At 34.8% G+C, this 15,357-nt stretch overlaps 1 protein-coding gene across 3 annotated transcripts in view; it reads left to right on the top strand.

Annotated features, from left to right (window-relative positions):
* RPGR (retinitis pigmentosa GTPase regulator) overlaps positions 1-15,357 on the top strand; it is a 64,849-nt gene that overhangs the window by 6,464 nt on the left and 43,028 nt on the right. For 2 of the 3 annotated variants that reach the window (XM_085319421.1, XM_085319420.1), the window contains 5 exons: positions 1,633-1,725; positions 4,319-4,381; positions 5,931-6,089; positions 7,581-7,730; positions 15,093-15,251. In XM_085319421.1, the coding sequence (XP_085175547.1) occupies positions 1,650-1,725; positions 4,319-4,381; positions 5,931-6,089; positions 7,581-7,730; positions 15,093-15,251 (607 nt within the window). In that variant the 5' untranslated portion in view covers positions 1,633-1,649. Of the gene's footprint in view, positions 1-1,632; positions 1,726-4,318; positions 4,382-5,930; positions 6,090-7,580; positions 7,731-15,092; positions 15,252-15,357 lie in introns of those variants that run through there. The other variant, XM_085319422.1, reaches the window with a different exon arrangement.

Consider the following 15,357-nt stretch of genomic DNA (forward strand, 5'->3'; position numbering starts at 1 on the left):
AAAAAAAAAAAAAAAAAAAAAAAAGAAGTACAGCATCAAACTCTCTGTAAATCACATTCAGAACCTTCACCAGGAACCCAGGCTACTGAAGCACAGAACAGCCATAATATTTTGGTATGATTATGTGGAATTGTGGTTATGTGTTGTGCTTGTGCGGTAATTGTTGGTGGCTAGGGTGACTGAGAGTTCATTTGCATGACAACTCTGTGATGGAGTCTCTAACTCACAAAGGTCTGTAAAGTTCCAGCAGAAGTAAACAATCATTTTTTAGCAGTTGTAAAAGGTTTTTTAACAACACATTTTCTGATGTTTTGCAAAGATTTCTGTTGGAGCAAGGATTTTATCTTTGTTTGTGAACTTCACAGCTTTACAAAAGGTAATATGTAAAAATAATGAAAGAAAAATAATTTGAAGGTATTACCAGTTGGCTGTCTGATCTGCATGTCTCAAAAACTTACCTATCCGTTTGTATACTATCCTCTTAAAAAACTTTGATTATTCTGAGTTACAACAGTTGACTGTTTGTAATGGTCAAACTTGTAAAAGGCATGTCATAGCAGTTTCTGACATGATTCTAGCATTACTACTCATAAAGTTTTGTAAGGTAACGTTTCTATTTAGGTACACAAAACTGCCTGACTGTATGGTGTTTTATACATTCTTTTTTTATATGCAGWGTACTAGATTAGAGCATGGTGAAAAATACAGACAACCAAAAAGGGTTATATGATAGACATACATGTACAAAGAAAAATCCACATAACTTGCAAAGGCATTTGAAAATTTATGATAAATCATGTTTCAGTAGAAGCACAAATTTGTAAATCCTTTCAAGAGATGGTATTTAGCAATAATAAAATAGACTTTTCCCCTTTGAGATAATAAAATAAGCTGAATATTATGAATTCTGGAGTAATAGATGTGGGTCCTCAGTTAAATATACTCTTGTTATATGAGTGATCCTGCTGATACTGTGGTTCCTAAGCCTCAGGACCTGTCCAAGAGTACACCTTACTTTTTTTGTTTCCCGAAGAGCGGTTTATCTGTCACGTAACTAAAGGAGAAGTACGGTCTGCCATTTTGTGCATTTTTCTGGCTGAGTGTATCTCACTAAATGTGTGTATATACAATGTCATAATAAAATTTGATACTGATAAGTTGATGCTGTCTACTGAGACCATTTAAGTTTTTTTTTTAATCAAGAGGTAAAAATTGGCCATAAATGTACAACTGCAATATCCATGTTGTCCTAATTGTATGCATCTCCCAGAAGTCCAGGGATATTTTGGTATTGATAAACCTATGACTATGCCATCCATTAAACAAATCTTGGTCGCTTTCTTTGGTCGTTGTCACTTACAGAGGAAGCCAACTGCAGAACAAAAGTGCTGCATTAAATTACTGGAAAAAATAGTTCTTTACATACGTAATGCCATTACTACTTTTCTCCTGGAAAAGCACAAGGACAGTAATTATTGTTTACATTAAAGTATGGAATTGACTAGTCTTACAAGTTTGCATTAAAAAGGAAGTAGTAAACAGTGTAATATGTAAGTCACCATCTTGTACATGTTTATATAGCTGCTGAATAATTAAACACTACTATGGTTTCTCTTTGTGCCTTTTTTTCAGGAAATGGTAAACTTTACATGTTTGGCAGTAACAACTGGGGCCAGTTAGGACTAGGATCAAAGAATACTGTCAGCAAACCAACATGTGTTAAAGGTTTGTTTGATTTTTTGTTGTCTTTTTGAAAGGTGACCCAAGTGAAAAAGTGCCTTATAATATGCAGTTCTGAAATAACTGATTTTGCTTTCTTTAGTCATCACGTGTAGCACACTGCAGAAGCACATAGAGCTGGCTTAAAAGGATCCCTGATTGACTTTCTATCGCTTCCAGATTCTAAATACTTTAGAGCCTGAAGATTATTTCAAATACTTAGAATTCTGTCTGTCTGAGGGTTCTCATCTTATGTAATCTTTGCCTTTTCTGTACATCTTCACATTGATTGCAAGGAAATTTATCTGATGCTTGATCTCTGCCATATTGTGCGTGTGTTAGAGATCAAGGGTTCCAACAGCATTGTGTAACATTTGTATCACATTTATGTTAGTACCTTTAAAACTAGAAAAGTGTAACAGGGACTTTCTACAAGTACTGCTACATTTTTAGCAAGTGTAAGAAGTGCCTGAGGGGGGCATAAATGTTAATATATTTGTATGAAGTCTGAAAAAACAGTAAAATAAATGCCCATATGTTTTATGTTTTGTGTAATATGTTTTTATTCCATTTGGTTATCTGTTTAATCTTTCCCAGGCAGTTTTATCTTGTCAAACAAAACTAACAAGTCAATATTTTTCCTGTCCTCTTCTGTCAAATCAGATCATGCCATTAATGTGTTCCTCTTCACTGTTAAATCTATTTACCCTCATCCTTTCTGTCAGCAGGTCAATCTGTTAGTTTATCATTAAAAACAAATTATCAAGTTTGCTCAAAGTCTTTCCTTCCTGTTTTGGTATATTTTACTGCCTTTTATCCACTTCTCTCTCTGTATTTCACTTCAGAGAGCGAATAACTGCTCTCAGATTCACATCTTCCATCAACCATGAGAGGCTGATTCTTACCTTGGCTTGAATGGATTAGGTGTCTATCTTTGTTTTTACTATCAGATTGCAAAGGAGAATGGAAGTGAAAGAGAATATGACAGGAATTCAAAACCAGCACGCTTTCTGTTGAAAAATGTCAAGGGTGACTGACTTCTCTAGGCCATAGGCAGCTGGAGAAGGTTCTGGAGCTTTTCTCATTAGCTTTCAGGCATTGGTTGTCTTTGGCAGTGGGGTTACGAAGACACACTTTTCAACTTTTGCTTGGGGCCAAGTGATCGTGGCTGCATGTTTCCTGAGAGAATGTCTTCCTGGATTTGACTAGAAGCTAATGGAATTGGTTATGAAAAACTAACCTAAGTGTTGTAATATTGCATGCCTTATCTGTTAYGATTCGTTAGCATAGGTAGGAGGAAGGATAGGGAGCACAGGCCTGTGAAGGTCTCATTAAGATCATCTCTAAAACAAGAGGGCAGAACAGAGGGATATAAAACAACAAATTAAGAATGTAGAAAGACGCCAACACTGCAAATGCCACAGTTTCCAGTCTGATTGTGGTAGTTGTCAGGTAGCATAGGCAGGACTCTGAGTTTGGAGAATTTATATCTGTGTCTGTATGATACACCAGAGACAATTCAGACTTAAGTAGGTAAATTTATTTAGTGATTTGGTAAAAGGAAACATAATCTGAGAGTTGTGGAGCTGGTGAAGACTGGATTGGAAGGGCTGAGTAAGGCTTTATGAAAGGAATCGTTGCCAGCTTTGTAATAGACCCATGTAGCGGAAAAGCAATTAAAAAATATATTATGTAAAGATAGTACTGTCTTAAACACATCAAGAATATTGTATAGGCTAAATAGACACAGTAGAGGGATGATAAATTGTTAAGGCAAAGATTAGTAATTGGAGAGAGGAGGGAAAAGTCAGTAATTTTTTTCCCCTCTGTTTATGAAATGAGGTGCATTTAGCCTAGGAGAAAAAACACCTCTGCATTCTTTCTTTCTCATCAGAATAACTCTTCATAACTCCTCTGGCATATATTCCCAGTCTTTCACTGTGACCAGACTGCTTAGAAGTACATAGGTAGGTGATATTTGAGTTGAGATTGAGACAGGATGGTATATGCAACCTCTCCTATTATTTTAGACGCTAGTCCAGATAGGATTGACCTTAGTAGCTTATAAGTTTAATGATCAACAAGAGGGCAGTACAGAGCAAAAGCCTGTCAAAAAAACTATCTTTGCATAATCAGGGAAGGTAGGGAGGATAAGATGAAAAAACAGGATGGTTTTGAAGATCTAAATTAGTGAGAGAAGCAAAAGAGTGGATTAAGTAGAGTATGATTAATGATAACTGAAGAAAGATCCATGCATGTATATTTTAGTGCAACTTGATGTATTCTTTGAGGCCTGTCTTACAAATGGTAAATTTTGTGGAATGTGACATTGTGATAAAGTAGCAGTTACTGAGTTAACCTGAATGGCAACTATAAGTTTTTTAGGATGATGTCTGTTTCCCTTTCTTAGAGGCTTTCTTAGAGGGAATGCTGATTTATTAAGTGATGTGCTAAGCTCATATAGCCAACCACTCTTGTAGCTTTACATTCTGTTGGTAAAAATATGAAAAAAAATCAAAGAACTTCCTGTAGAGGATAGAACATTTTGTTGTCGAACCATTTATCAACCTGTTTGTATTTTTTTTCCTTTAATTTATAGCTTTAAAACCAGAAAAAACTAAACTTGCTGTTTGTGGAAGAAACCACACTTTAGTTTACACAGGTATGTAATCTGTATTATACACATGCTAAAGATAGATTTCTTCCTTTGGTTTCACGCAGAACTACATCAGGAAACCTAGACRTGCTCAGGAAAGAAAACAAAAAACTCAGAATGGGACTATTAAGACTCAGGGTTTTTTTTATATCCAGTTCTTTAAATGCTTGTATTATTCTGTGCCAAGACATTATAAATTAGTATTATATAAGAGTTTGATAGTAATGGACAGATGAGTAAATTTCATCACCTACGTTTGAGATGTGATTAACAACTATCAATATTCGTTTTAAGGCCTTTGTAAGTATACTAGTATTTTCTATATATCTGTACTCGAATTTATGTTTGACAACTAGTGTATCTTTAATAGTGTGAAGTTACATATTTGGGTAAAGATACATAGAGTGTACTGTTTTGAAGCCTTYTAAGTTTGTTGCATTGTTGGCATTCTGCTATTTCTCTGACGATGTGCTTTATTAAGCTTTGAATATATAAACCATAAATTTAAGCTAAAATAAATTTTTAGAGAGYGTATACAGAGATTTGATGCAAATGTTTGTCATGCTTCTAAAATTTAGGTTAAGGAATAGCCACCTTTATGGTTGCAATTCTTATGTTTACAGTGATGTTGTAAGGAAAATTGTTTGATTATTAGGGGATTTATATATGTAGATGCCCTGAGCCCTGTAAATAAGACTATTAGAATAAAACAGCACATTTTAATAACAATTGAGTATGTCATACAGCACAGGGAAAGTGTTAGTCACTTTTAGTATACACTTTGGCTAGGTAATTTGTGGCCATATGTATAGCAAGGACCATTTATCAATTGTATGTCAGTTGCTTATCACATTTGTGCCTCTGTTTGTGTTATTAATGGGCCTTATCTTTTTCATCATAGATGAACACTTTAAATGTGAAACATACTAAAATTAAACATATAAATCTTGAGTTCTCTTAAGGTAAAGATAACAAACATCAACTTCAACTTCAGTTTTAAGATTCTAAAACAGGATAAAGAGCTACTTAGATAAATAGAAAGTTACTTAAATATTGAAATAAGTAAAATAATTCTAATAAAAACCTAAGCAAAAATATATCATTCACACTGTTCAAAACTATCGAGTTATGCATCTCTTACGTACTAATATGACTTTAATTTTCTTGCCTGTGATATCATTCTCCATTTTTCTCCTGTTTTATTTTAAATTAAATTATGCAGTCTTTGGGGAAGAAGTTTTTTCTGGCTGCCAGGGCCACTGGAAGTCCTTTTGTCAGAACTCTTGAAGAACTTCAGATTATATTTACTCTTTAGATTAATCTCCAAGATGGTGGGGAAACTCCCATTCAAGTGTGTGCAGGAAAGCCTCCTTGCTTGTTACAACACAAACTTCTAACATCAACTTTAGAATATCCCAGGGCAATAGACTCCAACTTTTCTTTTATGTTTTTTCCATAGAAAAATTAATTGAGTTGCCCCAGTTCTTCTGATGTCTTGTTACCACTGATGAGAATGTCCTCATTCTGTGTATTATGTATGCTTTTCTGTATGCAGAAAAAGGAAATGTATATGCTGCTGGAGGTAACAGTGAAGGTCAGTTGGGATTAGGTGACACAGAGGAAAGGACTACATTTCATTTAATTAGCTTTTTTACCAACCAGCACAAGATCAAACAGCTAGCAGCTGGATCATACATCTCAGCAGCAATAACTGGTAAGAGAAACAGCTAATAAAATCTATGAATGTGTTTTCAGCTTGGTATTCCAGGAAAACTTGTACTTTAGCATTTTGTCTGCATGTGTGTGTATTTTCTATGCCTCCCTATCCTAGTAATGTTTTTTAGCCAACTCGTATTTCAACAAAATCTGAGAAAGGTGGAGCTCATTAACTTCCTACAGTATTTGTGAAAATACATTATCAGGCTGAGAGAGACCATCTCACATTGACACAGAGAGCAATGGATCTTAAGCCATAGTAGATACTAAGAATTTACACAAAGAAGAGATAGTAATGAATGCCYCCAAAGTGGGAAGAGCTTCAGTTAGTTACCAAGAAAGCCAGCTATAAAACATGAATCTAAAGGAAACTAAGTTTCTTTAATTCCACTTTTTGTTACAACTCTTCTGGTCTGCAGGTGCCAGCTATACAACCGTGTAATTACTGATTCTGAGAGAGGCCTAACCTAGGCCTACTTTCTCCAGTGGCAAAATTATACAATAGAGACTTGATGAAATCTATGTGGTTATAATACTTTCAACCACTGGATGTGTGGTCTTTTGTTTACATGTAATCTAATTTTTGTATTTATCAAGCCCTGCTATAAAGCAACTGTTTCTGTATGTGTTTAGGATAAATTATTGAGGCTATAATTTCAGAATGTAATAGAGAGCATAAGAAAGTATAAGGGAGATACCAGGCTGTTCTTTGGTTTGTCATTTTTGATGACAATGGCTAAGATTGTCCTGAGCTTTGTAAATCAACTTTGAATGATTTTAGTTGCAAACAACTTCTGATTAACACTGTAGATGTTGGGTTTTGCTCATCTCGGCTTATTTTTCACTAGTAAATATGTAGAGAGAAGACCACATATTTTCTATGTTTTTCATCCTTTTTTGAATCTTTTTTTCACCTTTTTTCACCTTTTTTTCTTGTTTTTTACTGCTGCTATTGGTGTCTGTGTAAACAGAGGCTGGTCTTAATAAACCTGGAACAGCTATTGTGACAGCTTAAGGAAAGCAACTGGTCAATATAATCACCTGTGTAGAGAAAGACAGACAAGGAAAGAATTAGTTGGATGTGTAACAAAGTCAGCGAATCAGTTTGACAGGAGAAGGTGGTGACATGCCACAGGAAATGAGATGCCTTAAACTCACCACATTGTTGGCATAGTGACCTCTGGCAACTAAGGAGTCTTATACTCTCAATCTTTCTTATTTTTGAAGGAGTGTATCTACATAGTATTTTAACTGTTGCCATTTATGGTCTAACATTAGTTATCACTAAGTTTGCTGTGTCACTTTTTAAAAGAAAGCCTCTTACTTCAGAGAGTTTTGTTGCATTGTGCTAAATATCACTTTGTGTATCTATAATGATGACATTTAGCAGTAATACCTATAGTTTATGAAATTCTTCTTAAAAGGATAGATTAAGTTTTTATTTGTATATTTTTTGATTTTAAGTCTGTTAACTTTCTCTCCATTTTAGAGGATGGACAGCTTTTTATGTGGGGTGACAATTCGGAAGGTCAGATTGGTTTGGCTAACATAGCCAGTGTTTGTGTCCCTTGTCAAGTGGTTGTTGGAAAACCTGTTTCCTCAGTATCCTGTGGATATTATCACTCTGCCTTGATAACAGGTAAGAAAATGAGAATAATAGTTAGTAGACATAAGTCAATAGTTCTCAAGTTGTTGTCTTTGCAAAAGTAGTTCATGAGACATTCATTACTTTCAGAATTAGGTGTGTTGTTACAAACTTTTATGTGCAAGAGAAAATGAACTGCATAGGTATGTGTGACCTTGGGAAACTTTACCAGAGACAGCTTCTCTAAAATGTGGTCCATCATTTGTTTGGAAAACTCTAATGTAATCTAGTATATAATTATGTATTTATGATTAAATTAATAACACTGTGAGAAAATATTGCAGCGAACGTTTTGCATTTGCACAGTGTTTGCACAAAAAGACATTAGGAAAAATGACTGTCTTAACACACTAATTTTATTTTTGTGAAGGCTATGACAAATGTAGATTAATACTGTTTTTTCAGTAATCCAACTTTTGAGATTATTGATGTTTGTCTGGTGATAAAATAATCCTCTTCATCTTCCCTAAAAGTACAAATATTGAATAGACTTTTACCATGTTTTAAGGAAAAATTAATTTCATCTGCCAGCACTGCAACATCATTGTCAAGGTTTGATGTTACATCTTAAATTTTAAGTTGTGAAGTAAGTTAAGTAGAAATATGCAAATCTGAAATTTATGAGAAACAGCAAATGTTACCGTGAGCTGGTCTCTGATTTACAAACCAAAGAGAGGTCTTTTTGCCTCTTTTGTTGCTTTCCARAGTGATGATACCTCTCTTTTCTTTTTTAATAATACCAATATTGTTCAATTTATCAATCAGTATTGATAAATTACTGTAGGCAGTAATTTACCACAAGCAGGCATAAATTTCTCCAAGCCATATAGATTTACATTATTAAACTTTAAGGTTTAATTCCATCAAAATAATGAAATATTTCAAAGGATTGATAGTTTTGATTGACAAAATGTTAATGGATACTCAGGAACTACTCTATCAGATGATTTTCTCAGCTTACTTGATAAATGGTACTTTTCCACATACAATATCTATATAGCTCTCTGCGAACACACCATTAGCAGAATGAGAGCTTTTCTGGGTGAAGTATTAATTAGGTGTTATGCTGGTAGTATGCCACTCTTATTATAGATGCTTTATTAGAACAAATGAATGAAATGCCAAAGACTGGTCGGGTTCTGAATTTCCATTAGGAAATGTACAGCTTGCTGAACTTGAATGATAACAAATCCTTACTTCTAGGATATAGTCAGAAGGTATATATTTCACCTCACAGACAAGAGCTGAAGTGGTGACAAGACTAGTGAGATGTGACAGAAGTTCTCATTATAAATAAGTGGTGAGGGCAAGCACTTAAAGTAGGGAGGGAATAAAGTGTGCCAAATGCTCTAAGGAAATGGAAACTTTTAATGGAGATGAGAAGAAACACTTAGGGTAGCACCTGAATTAGAAAACTGGGACCTCTTAAAATATTAATAAGAAGATACACTGGTTATCACTTTTGGAGATGGGAGATGTTGAACCTGTTACTGTTTAAACAGGCCTAGTTGTGAGATGGAGAATCTTAATTTTAAGCTCTAGTATCTGCAAATCCTGCAAAAATTGAGCCTCAGTGGCCCTTGCTGAGACTACTGACACACAGATGCCCTCTTCCGTGTCAGAAGGAAAACTAGGTTTAGATTTTTTTTTCCTTTGAGCCATAGGTGTTTTTTTACTTTGATTCTTTAAATGCTAGAGAAATACACTGTTGGAATTCTAGGTTCATGTCACTACTCCTATTGCAGTGGTGTCAATGTATATCTAGATAATGTTCAGAAACATTGTTTTGCATTTACTCTTAAGTGTACCATCATCACACATTGTTTTAACTATGATGTTGGCTATTAAATTATCAACTTGGAAGTTTTGCAAGCTGAGTCTGCTTAAGTAAGCCTAGACTCACCGTAATGGCTCAGAATAGTGGTTCAGCTCCTTAGTATTCTGCCTCTGAGGGGCAGTAAAACATAGCAAACTAGGTAATTATGGAATATATGGAATATTCACATTATAGGGAGGTTTAACTACCAGTTAGTCATTGACTTATGCCTTGGAGCGTGTTTGAAATTTTAGCTAACCTGGGTTTTTTTCCATGTATTTTGATTGTATAGTTTTAGAATTTAGCTAGTACCATTTTTAATATGTACTACTTGAAATTTGGAGGAAACACCTGGAAAAAATAATGATTTGGTATTTCAGAAATCGTACTTGAACAGTTGTGAGTGTTTAATCTACATTACGTTCTCTCAAAATCAATAAAATATTCCAGATGAACTTTTAAAATTGATTGCTGTTATTGTGGAAAACAATGTTAATAGAAAATGTGCAACATCTGTTACTTACCAGTTACTACAGTGCTATAGAACTACAACATTTTGACTTTTTAAACTTTATTGGTACTACAAAAAGCATCAAATAATAAATATGCTATCCTTAGTAATAAAACATAGTCGCAAGATGATATATGTTTCAGGGTTGAACTCATGAGCATAGCACAATATGATTTCTTTTTGTAATGTATTTACATTTGACATCAGCAGTATACTGACTAAGCAAACTGTTAGGACCATGAGCATATCTAGGTTAAAATATAAAAGGTGGTTAGGGAGTACATGCTAGAGTACATAGTCTGGTCACAGAGTGCCCTCTCCAGGGCAGGATGTTCATTAATAAGAGCCCGTCCAGAAAAAAAAGTGGTGTACTGTGGAGTCCATCTTTTCTTTCTTTTTCTTTTTTTTTTTTTCTTTTTTGATTAGAGGTGTTTGTTTGAAGAAGCCACTTCTAGAAAGATTGTTAAGTAGATAAAACACCTATAAGGTGCTCAAAAACAGTCCATGAAAAGTAGAGCAGAATCTTGACATGAATGTTTTAGTAACAAAAAAGCACATTTTGTAGATATTTTATGGCATTTGGCATGTAATCATTTTAATTTATACTACAGTTCTACCAAAGAAATCCTACAGAATCTAGAAGTTCCAAGAAGAAAGACTTGTCACTTTTCTTTCTTTTGCTGTTTAGAATGCCTCGTGTGCAGGTGATAAATTCAGGTACTAATCATGTCGGGCACTTATATGCTACCATGTGCACATGGGCCCAACTAATGCCAAGAGAAGTTGTAGAAAAGAGCAGAATATAGCATGAAATATATTTAATTAAAAAACATTTCTAAGATTTAGACTAGACAGGAGCGCAGCTAATGGCTAGCTCGTTTCCATATGCAAATCAAAAAAATGGTCCAGTTACTCATTTTGTGTTTGAGAGATCATTGACCACTTTTCCTTCCTCTTGCATTGCAGTCTTCATGAGTTCCACTGGAAAGAAACTTTTGGTTTTTACTTTTCAGGCCTTCCTCTTTAGGACTTTTTTTCCAATATCAATTTCCTTTTTCTCCTTTTGCATATTTAGGACATTAGGTCCCCATGTTTCAAGCATGTCTCATGCAAAGTGACAGAAAAAGAAATGAAAGAGCTGAGAGAACGTAGCAGCACTGCTTGAGGCCACATAGAGATCTTTGTTTGACTAGTCTTCGGCCACTCTCACTCAAGAGGAGGTAGTTTTTCTGCAAGTTTTAAGCTTGGCAAGCATATATAGCTCATTTGTCTACTGAAGGATCCCTTTCTTGGAGCCAGAAASGAACTGGATATGTTGGGTCTCTTTGGGTGTTTTCCCCTGCGAGAACTGTCGCTATAAGCAATGTTAGGCAAGATTTTTACTGTGAAGAAGTCTTCACAGAGAGTTTTGTGGGTACCCTGAATTCCTTTCATTTATTTTCTTTGTGATTATTTTTAAGCAGCAATTTAAAAGCTCATCCATTTCACAAACACATCCATATATAGAATTCCTGTGTCTGAGGTGGTTCAACAAACTTTGCCAGGTATAAATACTTCATTTATTCAAGAACTCCTGGAGTGATTAAATTATTTTTGTCTGCTTCACTAATCTGCCACTAGCCACGTCTCATATCCTCTCTCTTCTGCAGTTTATGCATTTGTCCTTGACAGCCAAAGGTAGTTTTCCATTTGCTTGTCCATTTCCCTGACATGCTTCTGATCTAAGGTTTAGTGACACAGAATGTGTTCCACATCAGGGAGGGTTTAACCTCTGAGAACGTGAGAAGATTCACATGAGAGAGGAAATTAATTAATCAGGTTTGGTAGAAGTATTGTGAACTGAATGTTCTTAAAATGCAGATATGCTGCACACGTATAACTGTACTCAAAATTTATCCGGGTTTGGCTGGATCCTTTTTATGCTTAATAGCTGTTCTTCATGATTTTTAGGCTACTTTTGCCCAAGAGGGATGAATAATGCATTCAAAAATTGCATTGGTAAATGGGTTTATCTTTGTTAGATGGATTATTAAGTTAAAAATGTAATGAATTTTATTAGTTTGGGGAGTCAATGAAAGCTTGACCATTTGAATCTGTAATCCTATTAATTAGATTGTGATTGGTTTAATACTTGCTGTACAGTAGTGTTTAAAAAGAAATGCTGTGATCTCTTCAAAGAGAATTGCGTGAGTAGTTAACTCCCAAGTGTCTTTTGGGGGTTTATCAACTTGTTCCTATGGCAGATGGAATAACATTAAAATGTTGATACTTACCTTCCAAAAATTGCAGTCATGTTTTTTGTTCTTTCACCCAACAAAAGAGAGAGAATCCCTAATAAGATCTCAAAATAGGAGTATAGACTCCTGTTGTTGTCAATGGAATGGTTCGGTTACAGAAACAGTCACTCTACAACTGATTTTTTTTGTTGTTAATCGGGCTAGTACATTAGAATAAAAAGTGATCCTGCAAAAAAACTGCAAAGTATCAGTTGCTGAAGCATATTCAGAGCACTTATATATGCAAGAAATAAAACAGAAGACAAAACTGATCAGAGAAGCCTAAACACAGTCCAACTGGTTCAGAACTGAACTGAAATAAATTTTTCTGCAGCTGAAGTTATCTACTACTTCTTAAAAAAACACAGGTTGAAATGACTGAAAAACACCCCTTGGAAACATAGAGTATAGAAGAATGCAATATAAGATATTTCTGCACAGATACATACACATACATGAACTGTGATAATATTATTGGTTGAGTTCAAAATATTTTTTGTATGCAGGAAAGAGAAAATGTCAGGGATGATAGAAAACATAAGGATGACTGTGAGGATAGATGTACATCTCTGATGGTAATAATTGGGAAATACAGTTGATATCCTGTTTCACTGAAAAGAATGTAGCTCTTCTGTGACTAGATTGTGAGTGGGTGCTCTTAATGGTTTAAGTCCTGTGAAACCCCTTCAGGAAATTTGACATCAAATAAGGTTGTATTATTGTCTTTTCCCTGATTGCCTCTGCATACTGTTAGAGCATTCAGTAAAGATAATTAGTGCTGGCCATAGTGATCTAGAAGCATGATACTTCAAGAATCTGTGCCATTGAGGGGCAGAGGTGATCTTGAGGAATGAAACTATATGCAAAAGCCTGGGCTTTTTCAGTTAAGCCAAATTCTAAATTTCGCAGGCCTTTCAGCCTTTGAAAGTAAATACCAGCAAAGTTAAGCTCTAAATCTAGAGTGGAAATGCTGTGTTTCAAACTCTGTATTGAGCATTGGGACCGATTTTGCATTGAAAGCAGGAATCTGACTTCTATGAAAGAACTGTCCTTATAGTCTTTGATGTTGAGCATAGAATAATAGATTTTTTTTGAGAATTTTCAAGTTAATTGATAAGTTTATGCATTTAAATTAGTTTGAAACTGATATGTCTTAATATATACCTTCTGTAGTGATTCTTTTTTGTCCTGAATGAACTTAACCATAAAGTAACAGACATATCTCAGATTTTCACTAGAGTTAAAATTGTTAAAATCCTCTCCTGAGGCTTCATTTGAAGAAACTAGATCATAATCAATTGCCAGTTTTATTTGCTTATCACAGATTGTAGATAACAAACGTTAATACACAAACATACATATTAGATCAGCACGACTGCTCCAAATACTTCCTCTAAGAGGATGAGAGGAGAACTGCTACTTCGTAGTAAAGATGTAGTAGTTTAAGAGTTTTTTCAATGCACCGGAGTCCTTGGATGAACATCCTTACAACAGCAGTGCCTGTGCTGCTCTGTTCTGTGCACCAACTGCTCTAATCACTGTTTAGCACTAAGTAATCGAGAGCCAAATGCCACAGAGAAAATAATATGTGGCCAGCAAAAGTATTTCAGAAAAAAACACTGTGAATATAGTTTATCCACTGGACTTATCAGATGACTTAAATGAAATTATACTAGTGACTTATTGGCCTATAGCTATGCACAAGGAAGATGCAGTTTTGCAAACTGAAATTCTTGCTTACTTTTTATTCATGCAAAATGAAATTTTTAATTGAGTGTATTGCTAGAGGAAAGCTCAGGAGRATACAACAAAAATGACATATTTCTTACATCAGTTTTGACCTTATCCTTAGAGTTTTTTATTCTGAGAATGAGAAAGTTCCTTTCCTGACTGCTTTTTTTGCCCAAGTTTTGATAAGCTTCAGTTACTTTTAAATCACATCCTTCAATTTTTAACTTGGTTTTAATCATTTGACTAATTTCGTTTGCTTTTTAAAATGTACATATAGCTTACTTTACACTTCTATTCGTATAGTCATTTTTATTTTTTTCCTATTTCCTATTTCTGTRTATGCTTATTTTTTGGTTAATGCTGTTGTCCTTATATTCTCAAATTTTAAGTTCAGGCTGACAAAATGGGAGAAAAAAGAAACAAAGATACCAGCTGTGCTGAGAAATAATGGAAATATTCGCAAAGACTAACATTATCTTAGAAATATKCTTGTTTTCTTATGCTCTTTTTATGTTCACTGGAAAGAGGGATGGACCTCTTTAATGTACAATTCTGAACATCTAAATAAGACTTCAACTCCAGAAATGTCTCTGAGCTCATCTATTTCTATTTTCTGTGGGGAAGAAAGGCATTTCTAAGGTTAAGTCAATTTTTTTTATTGGCTAGGGGTTCATAGCTTTTGAATTAGAATCACTCAGACATTTGTTCAAAGTGCAATACTAATGACTCTGAATTCTGTAAATTTGTCTACACTGAATGTATTCCTCTGAAAATAAAAGTACATTTTGTACTCAAGTGTAAATGTGCATGTTTCCAAAATTATTGTAAATGAGTGCTTCTGATGACTGAGCTTTAATAATAGAATATAAGTGTGTGGTGTGTTACTAAACTGATTGGTAAGATTACCCTATAGTATTCATACACTTTTCTGTTCTACCGATCTGTGTCTGCAACAGCCTTGACACCCCAGACTTGCTTCTGAGTGCATGCTGGGAAACCTGCTCTGTTCCGTATTTTCACAGGAGATGGTGAGCTCTATACTTTTGGAGAACCTGAGAATGGGAAGCTGGGATTGTTGCCTGAACAGCTGAAGAACAGTAGAGTCCCACAGCCTGTACCAGGAATTATGGAAAAGGTTAATAAGGTTGCTTGTGGTGGAGGACACACTGTGGTCCTTACAGGTATGCAAATTAGCTAGCTTTTTTTTTATAGCCCTGTAACTTAGTCAGTAATCTCAATTTACCTTGAAGAATATRCATCCCACTGAAATGTAAGATGATCAGTGTT

The sequence above is a fragment of the Rhea americana genome, unplaced genomic scaffold (assembly GCF_003343005.1).
Source record: "Rhea americana isolate MKP2758 unplaced genomic scaffold, rheAme1 scaffold_59, whole genome shotgun sequence".
NCBI lineage: Eukaryota > Metazoa > Chordata > Aves > Rheiformes > Rheidae > Rhea > Rhea americana.